Source organism: Neopsephotus bourkii, unplaced genomic scaffold (genome assembly GCF_033783945.1).
Source record: "Neopsephotus bourkii isolate Nb327-2 ecotype Australia unplaced genomic scaffold, CSIRO-AGI_Nbou_v1 NB_384, whole genome shotgun sequence".
In the NCBI taxonomy this organism is placed as follows: domain Eukaryota; kingdom Metazoa; phylum Chordata; class Aves; order Psittaciformes; family Psittacidae; genus Neopsephotus; species Neopsephotus bourkii.
The window spans coordinates 1934476-1958407 of NW_026900889.1; the positions used below are offsets into that span (position 1 = coordinate 1934476).

At 47.8% G+C, this 23932-nt stretch overlaps 1 protein-coding gene across 3 annotated transcripts in view; it reads right to left on the reverse strand.

Annotated features, from left to right (window-relative positions):
• The window catches only part of LMF1 (lipase maturation factor 1), a 185141-nt gene that overhangs the window by 122571 nt on the left and 38638 nt on the right, over positions 1-23932 (reverse strand). For 2 of the 3 annotated variants that reach the window (XM_061349227.1, XM_061349225.1), the window contains one exon: positions 9345-9493. The exons of the other annotated variant lie outside the window; for it this stretch is intronic. In XM_061349227.1, coding sequence (XP_061205211.1) covers positions 9345-9493 — 149 coding nt within the window. The remainder of the gene's footprint in view (positions 1-9344; positions 9494-23932) is intronic. 3 annotated transcript variants of the gene reach the window in all.

Here is a 23932-nt window from a genome sequence, read left to right on the forward strand (position 1 = left end):
CCACAGCACTGCCCTTGCTCCCGCTCCCCCATCCACCAGCCCCACTTTCATCCCTGACCCTCTTCCCCAACAGATCACACCCAGGCTCAACCCTTAGCTCAAGACACACCATCACACAATCCCATAAGGATTTTACACTTCCCATAAGGAGCAAAACATCTCCAAACTGTTTCCTTACGTACTTGATGCCAGCAAACATGATTCACGCAGGGTGATCCATCACCCACCGCGGTACTGCATCTCGCTCTGCACCCCCTGAGCCACGCAGCTCCGAGGGAGGGAAAGCGGCTGAACTCCCAAATCCTTCCTTTCCATCCCAAGCAGATTGCTCTGCCCAACTGTACCTCTTCCAGGCTGCTGTACTTTGGTGATTCAAAGTGAAAGGGGGAAAAAAAAAAAAACCCTAAATAATTAAAATGTCATTCAAGCTAGAAGCCGATGTGAGTCACTGTTACAAAAAATATCTTCAAAATTCCTTCAGGAGTGGGGGATAATTATATTCCTCCCTATCTATTGATTTTTCTCTACAATGCAGATGTCAGATTTTCCACGGGTTTTTTTCCCTTTTTCCTTTTTTTTTTTTTTCTCTTCCTTTTTTCCCTGGAGTGAGTGTCAAGGAGGAACAAAGCTCTCTTTGAGACTTTTTCAGCCCAAAATTAATGCTGAAGGGGGGGGGTGGGGGGAAAGTGGTACAGACAGGCCAATAGCACGGGAAGCTGGGAAAAAGGCTGGTGACTCAAGCTATGTCTGCAAACCCCTTTTGATACCAGCTCTGGGGAGAAGGGTGGGGAACGGGGCACCAGCCTGATACATTTAGAGTCACTTTAAAGACATTCCTGTGTCTTCACGCTACAAAACATGGGTGAAAAAGAGCAAAAATCTCAATGAAGGGCAATCCTAAATTCTAGATTTAATGTTTTTTCATTATATAAATATGAAACACTCCCAGAGAAGATCCCAACTGGTGCCTTGCCTACAACCACCTGCAGAAAACGTGGTTTCAGCTTCCTTTGAAAGCCAAACCTACACCGATGTATTCTGAAGACAAACCAGCTGTAATTTACACCCCAAGTTCATGGAAGAGGAAGGAGCTTTACGAAGTTAAGATTTCAATCATATAAGGATTATAGGACAGGGGGCAGCCGGCTGAGCTGAGCCGAGGCTGTGCGAGACCTGGCACCCAAAGCACTTGGATCCAAGGGACCCAACATGATGCCTTTAGACCACACTACTAAATCCCTAATACTAAACACTGCTCCAGCTTTCTTCCGCATTTGAAAGGATAAATCTTGAATATTTTCTGGATTTTATTTCAGCCTCACTAATAAATACCATTCGCAAATGCTGTATTCACCAGAGGTGATGGGTATGACACTAGAGATGTGATACACAGCAGTGGCACCATCCTGCTGCTGGATGTGTAAAACTGCCTCTGAACACCATGAGGTTGGTTTATGACTTCTTTTTCCTTATAAACCTCAAAACAGTCACAATATTTCATTGCCCAGCCCAGCAAAGGCTCCAGCTCTTTGAAAACATCATTCAGTTTCTAAGGCCCTTCCATACCTCAATATTCATGTTATTGCTATCAAAACTGGTTACATACTTTTAAATACTTGCCTAATTTATAAGTCCAAATCTTCACCTGCAGAGCACCCTGGTGCAGGGCTTGCTATGAACCACGGCGGCGGGAGAGGCTGGACTTGGTGCAGACCTGTCCAACCCTCCACAAATCCCACCTGCAGGCTCTGCCACCTGGTTCAAACTCTGCGGTGCAGGAAGGATGATCTGGATCAGGAAGAAGCTCTTCCCTGTGAGGGTGCTGAGGCACTGGCACAGGGTGCCCAGAGAAGCTGTGGCTGCCCCATCCCTGGCAGTGTTCAAGGTCCAATGATGGTGCTTCTGTACCATGTGGAGAACACGAGTTCTGGTCTGAGATTGGCAGATTACAGGACCAGGCTCCACATCCTCTGGAAGAACCCATCACCAGGTGAACAAACCCTACCTGCCTGATGCTCTGAAGATGCCTCCAGGCCCCTGAGCTCCCAGGACAGGTCCCACTCTTGGAAGAGGTAAACATCTGAATTCTGCTGCAAGGGACACAGGCCGGTCCAGCTCAGAAGCCAAACCAGCATCACCACAAAACCCAACTGCCAAATAACTCACGGACTGGAAAACACTTTCCTGAAAAAGAAGTCACTGGTGTTGATTTTTGTTGTCTCTGTCACTGGTTTTTCCCCTCAGCCACCAGAAAGCCCCTTTGAGAAGCCACCAGGACTGCACCAGCATCTGACTGACTTTGAAGACAGCGCTGCAAGGAGTGGGTGAAAGGGATTTATGAAAAGTACTTGGCATTAGGGGCTCCCGGCCTTTTACAGCCACCGAAGGAACAACAAGTCTTCCTGCCAAGGGCTATTACTAGACAAATGGAGAGAGATCAGAGGCACAAAGGAGGTTGCTAAGGAGTCAAGTGTGGGATCCCTGCAGAGAGGAGGAGGGCTGCAGCTGGGACGGCAAAGGTCAGAACATTGCAGACATCATTTTCCACAAATTCCCATGAAGCCCCGGCGCGGGAGCCGGGAGCCTGGCCCTGCCGCGCTCGCCTATGAATAATGAGAAAGCCATAAAAGAAAGCTCCTTTTCTTCCCTCCTACCCACGCTAATGTAATAAAACAAATTAGAATAATTATTCTCCATTTCAGAGCCGCAATGCCCAGGATGAGGGCACGCTTGTCACCGAAATGACAACTACATCCGTTTGATTCTCCTCCTTGATATTTACAGAGATCGCCTAAATTCCAGCTTTGATTTCATTACGTTTAATGCGATTTTACTACAGGCATCCAGATTCTGTTTGCTTCAAAGTCTTCCTGGTTTTTGCCAGCGAGTTCATCTCCCTTATTAGCTAATCACATCCCCACCCTTTCCAGTAACCTTTCAAATGCCACCCACGTTCTGACACTTTTTAACAGAATCCAAGCAAAACCAAAACTTAGAGACACGAAGTTGAACATGAGATTCTGAAGTGATTCGTTGCAGTTGCTTAAAAGAAGCTTCTTTTTTTTCTAATAGAGAAGAAAATGAATGATTTAAAGAGCTTAAACACCTAATGAGATACAAATAACCTGGAAAGAACTGATCTTTCTCTGTGAAAACACTGTGAAAAATGGACAACGTTTACTAAGAAACAATGATGAGAAGTCAGTAGAAGCATTTATTGCTAATTATTATAAATCTTTCTGCACTATTTCCTTCCCAAGACTGCCTCTTTAAAAGAGCTTTTTTCCCTCCTGTAAAAGGGAAACATCTTTTGTGTTAAAATGCCAGAGGATCTAAATTATTTTCTAAGTCTCTGCCTGCCAAAAGCGCTCTGGGACTTTTCTGTTCTGCAGCGGCTTCTTCCAAGGATGCACCAGGAGAGCTCAGGGAGGCAGAGCTTGGGCTTGCGGGGTTCAGAGGGAGTTACGTTTAGAAAGGGAAATCCAGAAAGTGGGAAAACACAAATAAAGAGAAACCTTGTTTACAGGAAGTAACCCCAGGCAAGGCACCGCCAAGGCACACAGAGTGCACAGATGCGCTTGGGCTTCCCCAGATTCTCCTGGTGCACCTCAGCACCCTCTGCATGATGCACCCTGCATAAAGAGGGGCACAGGGCACCGCAGCCGGGAAAGGCTCTCCGGTACATGGAGATAAGGTGAGAGAAGAAAACCCCTTCCCTGCATGAACCCATTCCTGTCCTGTGTACCCTGCCACCAGTCTGGGGAGGAGCGAGCAGCCCCACAACAGTCTTAAGGGCATCGCACCAGGACACTGCACACAGCAGACTGTTATATTCTTATATAAACCATATATATATTATAAATATTATTATTATACCATAATATAACACACATATTAAAGGATCTAATTCTTGGGGCAAATTGAGGCTTGGGCTTAAGCTCCCCAGCCAGGGAGCAGAGCCTGGAGGGCACGGACCCATCTGCACAGAGACCCCGCAGAGTCCTCCTGGCTCCAACACCTGCAGCAGCCAGTGATAGATTGGCAGCTTTAAATCTGAATTTCCTTGCTTTGGGCACTTTTAAATTAAAGTGGTAATGTGCTTTAAATCCTGTTTCCCTGTTTTTTCACTACACTCTTCAATCCTTTCCTCCAGAAACTAATCAAGATGTCTCAGACTCACTTATACTCTGCCTCAGCCACCTTCCCTCATAACTTATTCCATATGTCTGTGATCCTTTGCAAGACACAGCTCCACCTTAATTCCCTATTTACTTCCAGTTTCCCAACATGCTATTACACCCCCAGAACTTGAATCCCCCCCTCACTTCCTCACTGTACCTTTACTAGCGATAATTATTTGTACAGAACATCACATCATCATGCTTGCAAACATCATCAACCTGGTCCTTCGACTCCTGTACACACCTCAGCAGTGCTGCTGCTAACAGGACACTGCAAACCCCTCCTGATGCAATGCAAAATGCTTATTGGAAACCCTTGAGAAACAGCCACCTCTCCATGAAGAGTCCAAGCAAGCCATGTTGCACACATATGGTCTCACCCATACGTACACGTCTACAAAGCATCACTGCTTGCACAGCACCAATGTCTCCGCCTGGTTATGGCAATGGGAAAAGGACCTAGGGTAAAGAGATGCAGGAGAGGTTGGCACAGAGAAGCCCTGCAGGTGATTTCTAAGGTGCACAGTACTTGCAGCAGAGGGGCACTGATGGGTCCTGTCCATCACAGGGGATCCATCACCCAAAGCATAGGGAGCAATAGGAAAGTGCCTGTCAGTTCTCAATTTCCTTCAGGACACACTGAAGACATTTTTCCTCCCTTGTTGGACAGGTCTGAAAAACCCTTGCTTCAGTGACACCAGCTCCATTCCCTGAGAGACATCATCCAAGAGACCTGGACCAAAACAACACATCCAAGCAGCAACCCTCTACTGTTCCATACTGGTTAGCAGCTGTGCTGGCCAGCAATGTCTGCTCCTGGACCATAGTTCTGCTCCCATGAAACAGGGATGCAGCAGGCCTGTGAGAACAAGAGAATGGGAATCTTGAGGCATTTAACCCTCTTGATGACCGATATTCCCACTGACATCTCCCTTACTCAAAGCCTGTATTGAGCTCAGATCCGCTTTATTAGCACAGCAACCACCAGCTCTCAGCTACAATACAGAGAACTGCCAGACTCCATGTTTGTCTCACAAAGAGAAAGGTGGTGAAGGAAGAAGGACAGGAGAAGGCTTCAACTGGAGATGATGAAAAGCCACGTTGATTAAAGGACACCATCACTGCTGGGCACTTCCAAAAGGACCGCTAACACTGATACCATCCTGTCCATGTGCCATGCACAAGCAGTAAACGTTTGCTCTGGTGCAAGAAATTCAGTCTCAGCTCTTGCTTCTTGTTGGCCTCGAATCCAACCTGACCTAAAGGCATTTCATGCGCCTCATGTTTTACAGGAGGAACACCAGCTGTAACCAGATAATGACATTTCCATGCTGCCTTTGGCACCAGCCCTCCAAGTGCCAGCTGCAGTTGTGGCCACGCAGAGCTGCAATAAACCAGCAGCAGCTCATGCTTCCAGGCAGGATTCCCTCGCACAACTTTCCCCACTAACTTCATCTGTGGCAGCAATCCAGGCCGTGCACAGCTCATACACACCCATTAAAACCTTCAGGAATACCTCAAGGATCTCCAAACCTGAAATAACACGGAGCAGGAGAGACAGCCCATGTCCAAACGCCATCACACACCCCCATAAAAGCCACTCCTGTCTCCTCCACTCAAAGCTGACCGCAATTTAATGCCTTCCCCAGTTAAGCCAAAGATGTAATGACCCAAGGACAGATTCTGGCATGGGACTGAACAGGATTTTGGCAGCACCAGGCTCAAGACATCTGCCCAAGCGGGAAGGGGTCCCAGCACCTTGCTGGTCACAGCATCCTCTGCTGGACAGAGATCCCACATCCTCGCTCCTGCTCTGCCTGTGCTCATCCTGGTTTCACCCTGGCTCAGTTTGGGACCTGTATCCCCATCCCAGTCCCTAAGTCAGATTTTCTGTCCCAAACACTTGGGTAGTTCTTACAGGGGGCTCACTGCTTGCTCTGCTCTCTGGTAAGTCCTTGCCCTGTCCCATCACTACCACTGTACTTCACCAGCTCCAGGAGGAAGAGGCAATCCTATGCCAAGAGTTAGACCTGAACTCATTACACACCCTGTTTACATCTGCTTTACTGATGGCAAGATGTGCTGATAGGAGGGAGCAGCCCCACATTTAACCGCCTCTTGTCAAAAATGCCCTCTGGTGTGAGGCTGGAGGAGCTGTGAGCAGCAAGGAAAGGCAACCCTTGGGAATAACTGGTGAGGAAATCATGTCTATAGTCAAAAGCACCCCCTTTTCAAGTCAAGATTCAGCATGATGCACACCAAGATGCAACGCAAGCTCCTCCGCAGCAAGTGGGATGGGGGTGTTGGAGCTCCTGCAAGGCAGGAAAACCCAGGATAGAGAACTCAGGAGACACTCCAGCACCCAGCACTGCAACCCCTTACCCGTGAGCCTCATGGCTGGAGGGAGCTCAGGGATAAACCTTGCCTAGGGCTCTCCCAAAATCCAGTTAAATCACATTCCCCCTCTCCCATCCCTTTACACGTGCTTTTTCAGTTACTAAGTTTTATCAGAGTTACTATAGTTACACCCACAGGTGTTGATGAGAATCAAATCCTCACGTTTCTGAGCAACTACACATGCACTGTCTCTTAGACACTGAGCTAATGAAGGAACAGGAGCTGTATTTATGGTTTACGTGTGCAAACACTAATGACTTTCAGGATCCAAAGAGCTACTATGAAGTTTCAGCAACATGGTGTTAACAATTCATCAGCTCAACCCCATCAAATGCACCAAGTCCCACAACAGCTCTACGGGGAATGGAACAGTTGGGAAGCAAACTGTCTGCTGAAAACTATATACAGATATATATATATATGTATTTGAGAGAGGGCTGAGGCTTTCAGAGTGCACCATTGTGCCTTCGATGTCTCCCCAGGTAGCTGCAGATGTCAAAACACCTAATAACCCATTCTAATAACCCAAAACACCACCAGGCAGTGATGCCAAGCAAAGCACCTCGCTGACAGCATGAGCTGCTCCTCTTGGCAAGTCACCATGATTTGTTTAATGTTCTTGGTTAATGCCTGACAACCAAGCACCTCTACTTCCCAGCTTGTGGAAACACAAACCAACACTTTGCATCTTCCAAGCTTCAAGAAATCAGAGTGACAAAGAGTCACAAGGAATATGACAAAGACATCAAGTCACCGAGGACTTGTGAGGCAAATCCGCCCCGTGAATGTCTGTTTGCATCACTCATTTCCTAACAAGCTGCTCCTCACACAAAGGGACCGCTATTCTGTTGCCTCTGTATGTTCCTAAGAAGCATTCATCTTTACATCCTGCACTAATGGATTATTAGGCACATCAAACATATAGATAGAATCATGTAATTATGCCTTTTAAAAAGGTAGCAATATTTGAGATCAGCCCAGCACTTGCTGCCAATCAAACCCCAGAAGCAGAGCCTGCTCCTCGCCTCTTGCAAGAACACAGATGGGGTTCTTTTACTTCTCATCCACTGCATGACCTCCCCTAGGCCAGCTCTGCCAGCCCCAAGGGAGGCCATGCATAGTAAAGCAAGATCTGGACGTGATTCCCATGGGCAGGATTAGCTGGGATACACAAGGCTCCCTCACACCAGTCTGGAGCTGGATGATTACAGAATCAACGAGGTTGAAAGAGACCTTTAAGATCAAGTCCAACTTTTACCCCAGGACTGATGGAGCTCAGATGCTTCAGCAATAAACCTGGTTAAGACTAAGAAGCAGAAGGAAGCAGGACCATGCTGTGGATGCTGTGGATTGTCAGGAGCAACAGTTACCTCCTAACAGGAAAGAGATTAACAGGGAGACACAAAAGAAAAGGTAGCAAAGCAGGGGAGCAGGCACAGTCCACCCCTGAGCTTCATGTGCTGCTCCGGCATCTTCTACTGGCTCTATGGACTTCCATGGTTTATGTGGTAGAAAGTCCAAAGACTTATCTCTGCTCCAGTGCTCCTTCACTTTCTTTCTACAGAAGATAAATGCATGGCCAATCCCACCCTTGGGCAAAACAGCCTCGCAAACACATTTGTGCACATGCTGCAGCTCCTGCCCCCATGAGGGAAGAGCTCAAAGATGGCCTGGGAGCAGGTGAACCTCTGCTCCAGGAGGATACTTCAGTTCCACACATTAAACTCACTTCCCAGTGCCTGCAGGCATCATTACCCTGGCTGAGAAGGAAACATGCATGTGTTTGGGCCCCAAAACATTAAAGATACCATCAATCACTGATTTCCACTTGCTTGTATAGATCCCCTCTTAATGACCTTTCCATGTTTGCCTCTCCCATGCCTGTTACTTTTATATCAGTGACCTGAACAGACAAGGGACATGGGGTGGCAACTCTTCTGCAGAGGCTCTCCCTGAGACAACGGAGAGTTATTGCTCTCCAGATAAACCAAGCAGCAGCACAGATAACAGTAACAAAGACATTTGGTGAGCACAGTTTTCCTTCATATCCAGCCTGTCCCATAATTCAAAATCTATATTACAAATGAGCAGGAGCAAAGCAAAGCTCAGCCAGACTCCTCTTTTAAAAGGAGAACAGGATGCAAACTTGGTGACCACGTAACTTGTGTTTCCCAGCACTGGGTGTCATGGATTGTCAATCTCTCTCTATAGTCATAATCCTTACCTTAAAGTTCTGGGATATTCTGAAATGGCCTAAATGTGGATGGAGATGAGAGGATAACACCCCTGTCACACCTTTATTTTAACAAAGATGTGTCAGTTCCTTATGGATTCTTTTACAAGCTGCTTGGGAATTTCCACCAGCACCAGGACAGTAATGCAGCAATTGTTCTCTTTGAAAACACAGAATGACAATGCAGTAAAGCACACACAGAGCAAAAATAACTCAGGGTAAAGCTCCTTGTTCCTGGAATTACCCACTGGATTCCCAAGCATCTTATCAGGAGCCAATCACAAGAGCAGCACCAACATATCAACACTGATATTCTTACTCCTATGTTTGTCCACCCTAAACTAAACACTAATAGTAAGCTGAAAGATGGGGTGAACCAGAGCATAAAGCATTTCCTGCTACACTCTACTTCCTTGTAACCAGAAAAACCCCTAAACCAGAGGGCTCTGTTGCACTGGACCAGGTTTGCTGCTGGGATGAGACAGTTCTTTTGTTGTCACCTCAAAAATGCAGATACGGGAAGTCCCACTTACTGCTCCAAGCATGATCCTGAAGATGAGCGACCGAAAGCCCCAGATGACGATGCTGGAAGGAGGAGTGTGCTGGGGCAGGCGGGAGAGGGTCCAGAGCGGGCAGAGGAATATCCCCAGGAAACCTGTTTCCAGGAGCTGCGATTCCCATCCTGTGGTGCCAGCATGTGAGAAATGAAAAAGAAAACGGTTATTGTTGAGTCCTGTGAGTTATCCTTTCACAAACTGTGAACATCCACACAGAAAAAACCCATCCACACTGTAATGATGCTTTTCCAGCTCCATCTGGAGGAACGCAGGTACCAACTCTGCCCTAACGGACACACAATACTCTGGGGATTGATGCTTTAAGCTACAGTGAGTGCCTATGTTTGGTTTGTTGCCTTCTGTAGTTCTTCTCCAAGCACACACACAACACTTAGATCTTTAACATGGTTACTTGATGCAGCATGAATCATAGAGTCACAGACTGGTTTGGGTTGAAGGGACCTTAAAGCTCATCCAGCTCCAACCCCTGCCACGGACAGGGACACCCTCCACTGGAGCAGCTTGCTCCAAGCCCCTGTGTCCAACCTGGCCTTGAGCACTGCCAGGGATGGGGCAGCCACAGCTTCTCTGGGCACCCTGTGCCAGCGCCTCAGCACCCTCACAGGGAGGAGCTTCTGCCTAAGAGCTCAGCTCAGTCTCCCCTCATGCAACCTCCCTTTTTTTTTTTACCTTGATACACCTAAGGTTCCTCAAATCAAAATGCAATTGTTTTTCTTAAAAAAAATAAATAAATCATACATTAGCTATTAAAAAAAAAATCCCCATTCTTCCCCCCATACATCCTGTGCTTTCTGGAACAGACACCCCAACTGCCAAAACCAGCGCTTCTGGGACAAGCGAAGTATATTGTTATAAAACCAGCTGCACCAGGAAAGCAATGGCTAATACAAAATGTGAAAGGTTAATTGTTACTAAACCCAGCTACACACAGCAGTTACGGGTCTAACTGGCACCAAACTGGTAGTATATCTCCTTCATTTCTGCCCACACAAGAATCCCACTGTTACCAGCGTTTTCATATGTAAATCACTGTGTTCCCTGCAGACATATAGGATGCATGTGGCTGAGCGGGAAGGCACAAGCCTCTAGGAAAAAAGTCATTCCCTGTGAGGGTGCTGAGGTGCTGGCACAGGGTGCCCAGAGAAGCTGTGGCTGCCCCATCCCTGGCAGTGCTCAAGGCCAGGTTGGACACAGGGGCTTGGAGCAACCTGCTCCAGTGGAAGGTGTCCCTGCCCGTGGCAGGGGGATGGAACTGGATGAACTTTGGGGTCCCTTCCAACCCAAACCGTTCAATTCTATGCTAAGCTATTCTAATCCGTGCTCTTCTATTTTACGCAATCCCTCCCTGTTCTATCCCTCCTATTCTACTAATGCTATGCTGCTCCCTACATACGCATTTCCCTTTGGGAGCAGCATCCCCTTTCACCAACAGTGGCATCACTTTTTAACTCTGATACTAAACCCAACTCCTCAGGAAGTGTTTGCATGTGTGGAGGGAAAGGGCATGGAAGGAAGATGTGATCCTGGAGTGACACATTTCTCATGCATTAAGTGGGTTATACAAGCGTGCATCAGCCCACAGGGACGAGTGTGCAAGCACACGTGTGTCCAGAGGGAAGCCAAAGCCTTCCCGGTATGCGCTGGCCTCCCGGGATCACGAGTTCAGCTGCACCTGCGCTGCTTGCTCCAATCGACAAGCCTGAATCCTGGCACTGCCACAGCACCCGGCTGTGGTTCCAATGGCACGATCCGTGCGGACCGTGCCAGCAAGGGGACAGCTCAGCGCCGCAGCGGGAGGCAGGAGCGGAGCACACAGGGCTGCCAGCTGCTGGGAATAACCTCTGCAATTCCCTGCTGCCGACAATGGCACCAAACAGGGTTTAACTGCAAGTGCAGTCGAGGACAAATGACGGTCACAGCACCCATTCAGAGGTCTCTGGCTGAACCTCCTTGGCTTGTGGTTAAATCCTGCCCAGCTCCAGCTGCTCTATGCAGCAACGGGCAAATTTGCTAGCACAAAGTGCAGTGCTGGACCTTGCTTTGTTACCGACCTTCATACATCACAGCAAGTCCCTGCTCAAAACCAAGCTTAAAGTACAGATCTGCATGGAAAGGCTCTGATTTATTAACAACCCTCTTCCTGATGGACTGACCCTGCACAGCTGGTAACGTGGTCATGCAGATCAGCTTTCCATACTAGCATGCGTCACCCAAACAGTCACACACCCTGCCCTCAGCAGCGGAAGCTCCTCTCCTGCCTCCACCCATCTTCCTTCCACCCCAAGCAGCTCCTTGCCCCATACCCTTCCCCTCTCATTCCCAACCCATTGCTCTTCCCTTTCCCATTCAGCATGGATGCATCCCGACACTTCTTATTCCACTTCCAGGCTTCATCATGTCCAAAGTACTGCTCGATGCTACTCCACAAGCAATCCAAGCACTTGGGACAGTTGGATTACCTGAGGTGGTAGAATGTGTCATGGTTTCAACTAAAAATTGCAGCCAAAACATGAAGACTTTCAAGGACATGAACATGTTCAACGCCACAAGCGTATCCATAGCAAAAGGGGGGAGCTCTGCTCCACCTCACATTACCTTTATTGTAAGTTGATATTAGAAAGCAAGACTACAAGATCCATCAACACAAACCTTGCCTTTCGAACTGCTGACTTACCAGCAGTTGTTCCTGTCTACCCTTTGAAAGCCTCAGACTAATTCCCTTGCAATCTTAGACAGGTTTGAGGCCATAACCACGCATCTGCTGAGCGCTGCTGAAGGCTGAGCATCACAACCTTTTAACATCAGTTCCCAAACACACTGTGACACCTATAAGGTGTCAACCAAGCCATCACACCTTGGGAGGGAAGACCTTAGGAAGAACTGGTACTTCGCTGACCCATGGAGCTCAGCTGTAATGGTAGTTTTCTCCCTATCATCCTTATCCTCCTCTTCTTGCTATCAAGTAGGCAGTGCTGATGAGATGCATTTGCTGATGTGGCAGTGCCAGGCAAAGGAGCCCAACACAACCACATCCTCCACATCCACCAAACCACGTAAGAACCCTCCTTCAAGCCGCAGAAACCCCCATTCTTGACCTTTTTGGACAGTTCTGTATCAACAAAAACATGGACATGGAGGAAATCATAACCTGGGGGGATCCCTGACTTCAGGGCTGTGAGAGGGGAAGGCAAGTGATGAGCACTGGCCGCTTTAGGAGCAAAGGTCTTTTCCCTGTAGCAATCCTAGTTTACCCATACAGTGACACTTTTGGAGTAAAACCCATTTTATCAATGACAGAGATACTCAGAGGCATCGGGGCTACCCAAAATGGCAATTCCCATCCTCCAAACCCCAACCAACGCATCCCTATAGCCGGGCTGAGCCTCGGGGCTCACCTCCGGCCCGCTCCCTCCGGCCCCGGCGCACACTGATACTGCTGGGAACGAAAGGGTCACGTTGTTGACCCACCTGCTCCTGTTTTCTTCAGTTGGATCTAGTCAAATTTCAGCAGCTGCAGCGCGGCACAAAGCGCCCCATTGTTATCCCCGCGCAGGCGGGGGGAGCCACGGCCTCTTTTGGGGCAGAAAAGAAGAAAACTGAAATCAAATCAACTGCCAGCGGAGCCCCACGCGCGCTTCCAGTGCCTGTTACGTGTGCTGAGCTTCACGGGGTAAAACCCATAGTTTGGTGTTTTCCAGAGGTCTCTGCTGGGGCAGGGAAAGAGAAGAGTGGGGAGGATGTGATGGGGAGTAGGAAAGGCAGGGAAGGGGAAGAAGCAAAAAGAAATCAAAAGAAGCTTTCCCATATTCCCTATGGGGAAAAAAAGTGAGTTTGGGATGAACTCTCTCCAACGCAGCCCCATTACAGCTCCCTGTAGTATCATTTCTAATGGAATAGAGATTATACACCACAATATCCTTCAGGTTTCCAGTCTTCACCTTTCTTATTTACCAATCAGATAGCTGGTGAAAACCCAGCTGAGTTATCACGGCTTGTCCATGGCTCCAGAAGAAAGCCTTTCCCACCCAGCCCAGCGCCATTATCCTTCCTGCATCCAAGACCCGTTTTCTGTCTACAGGGACACTCAGGAAGAAAGCAATGATGCAGAGAAGGGCTCAAAACCACCGAGCAGTCAGCTCCAAGGATACTGAAGCTTCTTATTTTCACAGAATCCCAGAACCAGCCAGGTTGGAAAAGACCTTCCAGATCATCGTTTCCAATTAATCTGTTCTTCTGAGAAAAATCATGTGCTGAAAACCCAACCCCAACCCCAGCTTTGGCAGAAGCAGATCAGATAATGTATTAAATCCCCCTTCCTAAAGCACGGGGTAAGGGGAAAAGGCAGTGCCTCTCTTTGTCCATCTACACGTTAACTTTACAGGGCGCACGTTTGCGTGCCCCAGACAAATGTTTCCCCAACGTCCACGCGTTTTACAGCCCCGTCTGCAGCAGCGCACGGGGCCGGGAGCGGACCCTGCAGCTGTCTCCCTATGAATATTGTGTGTCAGACATCCCGGCAGCCAGAGCAAGGCACATATCCAATCCGCACCGACCTACCCTGCGATGAGATTAACTGCTCCCGAGCCTCTCCTCCCCTCCCTACCTCCCTGAAATCTGCCATGAGCTCATTCCAGCGCCAGCATTAAACCACCTGTTGAAAACAGCACGGGTCACACTGGTGGCTATGGGGCTTTCTGATCAAGGACAGCAGTCTCCAAATACTCTTTGCAACCACCATGTGTGGGTCAACCGATGCAAATGGACCAATATCCAGCAGTGAGTAAACACTGAGTAAGTGGGTGTTGACCTGCTGGTGTGTTCCCACAGGCACTGGGATGCTCTTTGCTTCCGCACCCACTGCTCATCCCCATCTCCTTCCCCACTGGGGTCTCCTCCTTCACGCTGCCACTCATCTCCCACTTGCAGAAATGAATGCAGATTGAACTAAATCTGCTCAGAACTGTGCTGATAGATCAATACTTCTTTTCATAAGTACATCCTGCCTTAAAGGAGAACAGCCAGGTCAAACCCAGCCCTCTTCTCCAACACTGAAAGAAAAACATCAAAAAAAACCCTCCCCCCAAAAAACCCCATTCATGGAAAAATATTTCTTTTTCCTTACTTAAAATTATTTTTCTTAATCTCTAAATCATTACAACTTTCAACATCCATAGCAACAACTTCCTCAAAGGAAAGCAAAGCTCCAAACTATCCCAAAATGAGCTGCATCATCTTGAGGTGTCCTGCTAATGCATCCTCTCTCCGGTTAAACACTGTGCCTGCCAGCTAACCAGGAATACCTTTATCCCCAGTGTGAAATACTGGCCATGCTAAAACCCATGGCAAAATCATCACCAGTTTCAGCTGGGTTTGGATTACACACAGAGGTTTCACACGTCTCAGCTATCCCCTGTGGAAATGTGATGGGTTTTCCCTGCGCTGAAGACAGGAGCCAGGGAGCGGGTGCACCAGCCAGCAGGGAGAGCATCATGGGGCTGATGGTATCACATCACATAATAGTTTGGGTTGGAAGGGACCTTAAAGCTCCTCCAGCTCCAACCCCTGCCATGGGCAGGGACACCTTCCACTAGAGCAGCTTGCTCCAAGCCCCGTCCAACCTAACTTTGAACATTCCTGCACTCCTACCCCAGGCCACGCTGCTGCCCCAAGCACCAACAATCCCAAGATCCAAACTACATTCCCACAGTCAAACTCTGCCATGTCCATTTTCCCCAAACACCACCAATATTACGTCTTTCAAACTCCTCTTTTACCAAAGAGAGAAGAGGCTGCTCATACCTCCCATTTCTGCACCAACAGAAGAGTTCTTGGTGTTGTTGGAAGGTTTGGAGCAATGTTATCGATAACTTTTGTTCTTCAACTATAAACCACACAGAATATAAAAATATAATAATTTAGCATAAAAACTTTTAAAAGCTTCCAAGTGCTCTCCAGGGTAGTCATTAGAAACTACTTAGGTACCAGGAGGGTGATAACAGTGAGTTAATGCAGTGTTAAATTAGCCCTCCTTCCATGCAGAACTTGAAGTGACAGAGGAATCAATTGGGAGGGGTTTTATTTTCTTCTTTAACTCCTGGAGTTAATGGATTTCCTGTTTTTAGCTCTGTGGGCGGCTGTCATTCTGCCGGATCCAGAGATACTGGATTTAATTACTCGGGTTTAAAGTGAGGGAAATAATTCCACTTGTGTTCATATGAACTTATGGGCACCGGCATCTCGAGCATGGGCAGCATGGCAAGAACACGCCAGCATGGCTGCTCATTGGTGCTGTCCTTCATGGGCTTCTCAATGCTTCAAGGCGTCCCTCAACATCTTCACAAGGCCGACAGCCTCAAGACCTGTGCCACAGACCTTGGTGAGCATCAGGAGTGGGTCACAGCCTAAAGATGGCTTCCTGGGGCTCCCTCCATCCTACTGCAGGCACATTTAGAGGTGGTTTGGGGCCCTAAGGCAACCCAACAGCAGGTTTAGCAGTTCCTCTGGGCTCACCTCCATCAGTGGGGGATTCATTCCACCTCCCTTTAACAGATTAGCGGCAATAAGGTCAATGATGCCCATCAGTAAATTCAGACAAAGATCAGCAGGGTTTAGGCTGGCCACAGAGATAGGGGAGAAAAGAAAAAGCTGAGCATCCTGTAACAGCCCACAAACCAGGGGTCGCACTGAGAACTTCATAAATGAAATGGGAAGTGATGAAAGGGACTGACTGAAATGAGATGCAGAACAGAAACATGAATGGAATGAGAGGCCAAAGACAAGCGACACCACCATGACCAGGTGACAGATCCATTTAGTACTGGTGGTAAACGTGCTAGGGCACAGCAGCATGTTCCCAAAGAGCTCTCAGCAGAAGAAAGCAGCTTTAGAAGCTTGACACAAGAGAGCCTGAAGGCAGAGAACGATCCCTGGCTGCCAGGAGCATCAGAGGGAAGCTTTCCCGGCAAAACCGATCACCTGCCTACTGCAGAGCTCTGTTCTCATGGCTCTGTACTGCTGGAAGCAAGCCTTGATGGATCACTGGTTTGGATCCAGTGCCAGGGTTCCTCCATTCCCCCATGCAGAGGTTCAGGTATACACTGCACATACCAGCAGAGCCCATCTACTGCCAGGTTTCCTCACGCCTTGGGAAACAAAAGGGAAAATATGTATCATCACTAAGGACAAAGAACTCTAACCTGGAAGGGATTTTCTTTCCAATTACCCTCTCTGCACCGGCCACTTTGAAGTCCACGATCCAGCCAAAAGCCAGTTACAGTCTTCTGATGAGTTTTCTCTCTGGAAACCCACACTGCTCAGATGAAAACAAGTCACAATGGCACAACCAAGTGCATAGAGTAAAGGAGGGTTTGGCTTAAGAGAAAACAAGCAAAACCAGAACATTCCCAAAGGAAAACAAAGGGAAAGACTGGATCCTTACCTACTAAACCAGGACAGTCAGGGTTTGATTAGCAATCAGTAGCTGTGATACACATTCCTGCTATGTGACTGGAAGAGCCCCAAATTCACCTCACATAAAGCTACTCCAGGGATACTCTGCTTGGCTTTGGTGGCCACAGGACATAAACTGCACCAAAAAAAGAGGCAGGGAGAAAACCAATGGAAACAAGCACAAACGTTCACCCAGGAAACTCAAGGTCGTGCTGGGATCAGGCAGTGGGGATTCTGACACCTCTCTGGGGATAAAACTCTTGGGAATGTCAACTTGCAACTTGGCCTTGCTGCACACGGACTCTGTCAGAGATGGAACAGGAGCTTCCAAGCATCTGGAAGAAGCGGCACCTTATTCCAACTGTGAACCTTAGGAGGACGTTTCAACCAAGGGTTCTTTGCCTGAGACAAAGATACCAAGGGCTTTAGAAGACAGAGCTGAGTCTGAAATACCAAAGAATTCCTTTGGTGTCATCCCTTCCAGGTTACATTCCCTCTTCCTGTGCTTTTCCTCTTTACTCTCTACCAAATAAGCCCTACAACGAAGCAGAAAGCCAGCAAATTCCCACCTTCCCAAGCAACCTGCTGAACACATTTTATCTGCTCTTTATGGACAGGACCCCTGCAGCACCGTGCCATGTGCCTGCAGAGCTAAAGCGCTAAAAACAGGTGTCTGTTGGGTGTTAAATCTCTCTTCAGGCTGCTTTGGCAGCTTAAGAAACCATTAGCAGCTGTTAACATGGGTAGCATGGCAACGTTGAGCCTAACAGCTCAACCAGCCCCCTTTCTTCACCATTTCTAAACTCTCCTTCCCCACTCGTCCACTTGAAGCAAGAACAAATTAAACCCAATACCATGAAGGCACCTGGCAAACTCTTTTGCCAGCAGACAGAAAGCAAGCCTTGAAATAAAAGGCATATTAGACAAGTTTTTCCCTGCTGTACCATGTGAGGTTCCCAGTGCTCGGAGAGATCACATTTTAGCCTCATGCAAGCACGTGTTTTAGCATCAGCGTTTGCAGATGATGATAAATGCTCACCGAGGGATGACTCCTTCATCAGGCTTCCCCATCAGTTTGGAGTGGGCCTCCCATGTAAAATCTCTGCCTTCCCAAATTTTTCCTGAATGTAGTGCCTTTAAAGTACAGTTTGTATCTACATTGAATAAGGAAAAAAGGCTGCATAGTTGATTAATCTTAAGGCAGACATCCCCATCCAATGCCCCAAAGGATCACAGGAGTGATAACAAAGGTGTAATATCAAAGGTAATATGTGAGAAGACCATGAGCAGGTTATGGCCAGGTTGAATGCAAAAGGCCATCCTAGTGCAGGAGAGGAAATACTACAGGTCTTACAAAGGAGTCCTAAGAAGGAGACCACAACTTTGCACACTGGTTTCCAATGGGCTGTTCTTACCAATGACATCAGCTATGGTCATGGTCCCACCACCCATCATCGGATGCCCATTTCCTTCAGCAGTGGCAAACACCAGAAACTATTTTAACCCACACGTGGAGCTTTCAGTTACGTTTCTGAACCATCTTTACACTCGAAACCTTAATATAACCCACAACCAACCAACCAAAAAAAGCAGGATACTATTTACACGAGACAGCATGAGAAAAAACACTGGAGTACCTATAACAGGAATTTTCTGGTTCCAAAAGGGGATTTGCTCTGTCTGGAGTGGAAGCTGATTCTGGGGATTACAGTTAAATAAGAAAATGGACGCTGCTGTGTCCTTTAGGACATCCACTCCATCCCAGCCGAATTAAACAAGACTCAGCTACATCACTAACTCAACTGACTCTAATGAAGCTCTGGTGATGTAAACCTGCTGTAACTCAGGAATGGTTTCATGCAGGCATTTTTCAACCTGATGAGCTCAGAAGTGACCAAAATGACTAATGGGACCTCAACACCCACAGCTTTAACCTCCCGGAACAAAGGAAGAAAGAGGGAGCAGGGGGAAAGAAGACCAAACGCGGAACTCAGGAAATCAAAAAGCTGCTTTCAAAACCCATCTGATCTTTAAAGGATCTGATGGATACGTAGGAGGAAGCAACAGTTTTTTGGCAATTACAGGATGAATGCCAAGAAGTCGACTGCGTTAGGAAGTTGTTCTCTCCCTGCACAGTACAAAGAGATGAGCAAACACACAAACAGGCAGAACTGCTGATGGTCAGAGACCTGAACTACGCACCAAGTCTTCCGAGCCCTGAAATCTCCCTGTTGATACAAAGAGATGAACTAGACCAGCAACCATTGAATCCAGGGCTTGAGCAACTAAACCATCATATAACGGGCTGAAAACTGTAAACAGTAACAGAAATCAGAACTACTTCAACATAATTATTTTCAGCTACAGCAAATGGATCTGTGGGCAGCTGTTGAGTCTGCAGGAAACATTAAACCTCCCCGGCGAATCTGCTGCCACGTACCAAGGACAATTTACCAAAGCCACCCACTGTCAAAGCTGGTGTTCTTCCCATCATTACTCATCTTGGGAAAGAGCCAAAGTGTCCTTTGGACACCTTTAAACCAATCTGTTAATGGGTTTCAAAGGCAGGGAGGGAAAGAGGATGCAGCAAGCGCGGGAGCCGCGCTCAGCCACCTCGAACCAAACCCTGCATCTCCATCTTCATTAGAGAAGAGCTAGAACGCTGCAGGCCTGATGTCAAGGTTTCAGATGACGACCTCTTCACCTCGTCCCCCAGGAACAGTCACAGTTACTACACAGCATGGCAAAGCCACAAAGCTTTATCTATTGCTTCTTGCCATAAACCAGCCTCAAACATTGCCCTGATTTTGCCTCTCCTCTTCCCACTACCACAGAAATTCCCCACCGTGATCAAGTTACTCGCTGGTCTTGACTAAGATACACTGAGAGGAGGGAGAAACAAGAGATTTAAGAACACAGGTCACTTCTTTAAGCTCTTTTCTCAGCCTGTCCTAACATTTTACTCCCTTTACGAAATGTGGATGCACAGCGGTGCCCTACAGCAGCTTCCACCATGTCAAAGCTTACAACCATGGGGTAAATACCCAACTATAATATGCATCTGAAACAGAAATTTAGACTTGAGGTGATAAAAAAGGGCAAATATAAATCAGGTTTATGTTGAGAAACAGCTACATACGACATCCATTAAATATTGCTCCTATTAAGATGCCATTCACTCTGTTTCCTCACCACATGTATAGATACCGTTAAACCTGAAAATCTCAGACACTGGCAAGAGCTGGAGACAGAGACCCTCATTAATGTGAACCAGCACTGGAAGAATCACTGTGGATTCCATTTTTAGGAATAAGCAAGTTTCAGAGTGGTAAGAAAACAGAAAGCTAAAGCGACACAAAGCAGGGATATTTATTTTGACAGCTGCAGTTTGGTTGTTTTAACTGGTTATGATGGGTTTGAAGGAAACTCCAAAATACATAAGAGAGACATGGACCTGCTTGAATGAGTGCAGGGGAGGCCATGAGGATGCTGCGAGGGCTGGAGCAGCTCTGCTCTGGAGCCAGCCTGAGAGAGCTGGGCTGGATCAGCCTGGAGAAGAGAAGGCTCCTGAAGGGGAGACCTTAGAGCAGCTCCAGTGCCTAAAGGGGCTGCAGGAAACCTGGAGTGGGGAAATAGAGATGAAAATAGGAACACGCTTCCCTGCAGCGGAAACTGCATTTACCAACACATCTTGGTTAGCATCAATAGATTCCAATTACTTAACTCCCATTCGCCCAAAGGGCAGGATAAATTACAATTTCTAGGTCCTTTATTTCCTGTGCCTGGAAATGGGTCATGGCACCTTGGAAAGGTCTTGCCAAAAGCCCAGCGAGGGCAATGGGAGTCTCCCGCCCAAGGGACACAGGGATGGAGACCACATGTGGCAGATGGGCTCCACCACAAAGATGCATAAAGGACAAGGATGAGGGAAGAGGAGGAGTAAAACATGCACGGCTGTGCTTTGTGGCAGAGGAGGCAGCAGCACATCCAGGACCTAAAACCAGCAAGTTTGGTGCCTAAAATGGTCCTGGGCAAACGCTTCCTCTTCCCCTTTCACGTGCACTGTGCACACATTGCCACAGAAACAGCAGCTCTGCAACCTGTCCTCGGCTATCCCCTCTGATGCAGATTCCAAGCCCAAATTCACCTGGGACAGGAGGAAATGCTCCCAAGAGCCCTGAGCTGTCACGTTCAACCGTCAAGAGAATAATTTGATGGGAGAAGTATCAAGGGAGCGATCAAGAGAATCTTGGAAAGGGAATTAATACAGATCTGCGTTCCCTAAATTACAACATCCACTTCAAACTCCTGCTCGCTGAAATCTCTATTTACCCAAGGCAAAGGAACTTCGTAATTGCCCTCTGCAGGAATGACTACACAAGACTAAACACGTGCTGCGTGCTCTGTGGGAAGTCTCTGGTCCTCCACAATCTGCTTCAGGCCATGCCATTGCCTCAGTTTACCCACTCCCCTGTGTCCTTTGGGCTTTGCATTGCACTTCAGGTACCACCACATCAGGCACCAAAGGGATGCAGGAAGGAAGGAACCAGTGGTGGCGCCGGCAGGTTTAGAACCACAGGGCTCTTCCTTTCTTGTTTTCTGCCCCATCCATCAAACCCAATTTCCCCTGGTAGGAATTAATGACACTAATTATTTCTGTCACCCCCTCCAGATGCAGGGTCTGGACAACTGTTGGAACTGGGTGGCTTTAAGACCCCTTCCATCCCAAACCATTCCATGGTTCTATGCTCTATAGGGCCAGAAAGAACCATGAAGGAACCCTGAAGCTCCAGACAGAGCAGCATTATGAAGCAACAGCTAATATTTTAAGCCCCACAGTTCTATTTTTATTCATGTCCACATCCCATAGTCAGCAACAAAACACAGCAATAAGAAGACAACCCTAAATACAGCCCTGGCTCTCCTCTAGCCAGGAGACCATTAAAAAACCCCAAAACACAATAACAGCAAACCCAAGCAAACAAGCAGCTGCACCACCACGCTCACGGGATGCAATCTTTCATTCTACACTGTCCAACAGCTCAGCTGGCACGGCTTTTGGGTCCAGGAATGCGTTCTTGAAGCCATCGGCCCTTTCCCTACTTCCTAGAGCTCCCGGCACACATTCACCACTGATTGCTTCTGCTGCAAAACTGAAAGCAACGGCAATGGGGTTCTTGGGGATGCTCAGGGCAGGGATTTTTATAGAATTGTAAATTACAGAATGAACGGGGTTGGAAAAGCCCTTTGAGCTCACCCAGTCCAACCATTCCCACCACTGCCAAGGCCACCACTAACCCATGGCACTGAGGCCTCGTCTCCACGGGGTGTGAGCACTTGCAGGGACGGTGCCTGCAGCCCTGCCCTGGGCAGCCTGTTCCAATGCCTGAGCACCCTCTGGGGCAGGAATTGTTCCTCAGCTCCATCTAAACCTGCCCTGGTGCAGCTTGAGGCTGGTTTTTCTTGTCCCATCCCTTGTTGCTTGGGAGACCAACCCACATCACTCCATGCTCTTTTCAGGTAGATGTAGAGAGCAGTAAGGTCCCCCTGAGCCTTCTCTTCTCCAGACTACAAATAGAGCAGCTTTTGCTCTGCTTGTGACCACAGACATTCAGTATAGATTCCTCAAGATGTAGCAGCTTTCATGCTACTTTGTTGTGAAGAGAAGCCCAGTTGACCATGGCCCGGCCATCGCTCACGGGCTGGCTGGGTTTGCACATCCCATCCCTTGGGTGAAAACCCAAGGGGCTGGCACAGCCGGTTTATCAGCAACAATGTCCTGAAGCTTGTGCAACCTCTGATGCAGGTCATGGCTTTCTGAAGACAAGATACAGGTTGGGCATTCCAGCAAACATCTACCAACAGCACCCCCAAACGATGCCCTTGTACAGCGCAGCTGCGAACGCCATGAAGCCTTCCTGGTAAAGAAAGGAGGGGAGAAGAAAAGCAGCATGTTTTCCCATAAACATTACCATTCCCTGAGTTGTGCTGAGGAGCTGCCAATTGGAAGGACCCGGTGGTTTGAGGATAACACAACATAGAGCAAGATTTTCCTCTGCCCCTACGAGCAGCCACAGTTCTGCTGCCGGCAACCTGGGTGGTGGCTTTCCCATGCGTGTGACATCGAATTCACTTGTGAGGATATTCTGTACCGTATCATTAAGAATTCTTGCTTCTCATTTGAAGAAGCAGCTTTTTACGTTTTTATATAAACCACCAAAAGCAACCACATGAATAAAACTCACCCGGGAGAGTGACAACTGACATTAAACAGCCACTCACATATGTCCCAAGACCACAAGACTCGTACACCCGCTCGGCTCTCCCCGCTGTAAGAAATCCAAATGACTTCAGTGCCTAAAACGAACCATATGAATTAATCACTGGCTTTTCTGTCCTCACTCTCTGGTGTTATTAATTCAGGCTGAAAACGCACGTGCCCCAGAACAAAGAAAGATCCAGCAAGGGAGCAAGTCCTTCCTTAAGCGTTCGCCAACGTGAAGCCAACCTGGAAACGCGGAATAGCAAGGGAGTTTCCATACAAATGGTTATCCATACCCCGAAGCAGGGGAAAATACCCTGCCCCTGCTTTAATGCAAGTGAATGGAAACACCTCTAAAACAGCCCCTCAAAGAATGCATTCTTTTTCATCAATAGAAAGCACTGCCCGGCCTTTGATGCGAGCTTTCAATCATTAATGGGAAACCTGTCAGTAAAGCTGGGGGCTGAAATTCCCAAACTGGAAACACGTGTGAAGGTAGCCTGAACACCAGCCCCGCTTACCCTGGTGATTTATCATCCACCTGAGGCCGAGCTATGCTCACACCAATAAAGCCCTGGGTGGAAGAGAGCAAAAGTGTCTTAAAATCATGTGAAACATGGTATGGGAACCAGAAGCAATCCTAAAATACCTGTGTTATTTGTTCAAATAATTACTCTATAAACCAGGCACATTTTAACTGGTACCACGTGCAGTGAGCTTCCACACACAGAATCACTCCTCTATACAAAAGCTACTCTTCCCTCTTTGATGCTACAATAAATGCATTGCTCGGTGTAGAAAACCATTTAAAAGGGATCAATAGCGTTTTTGC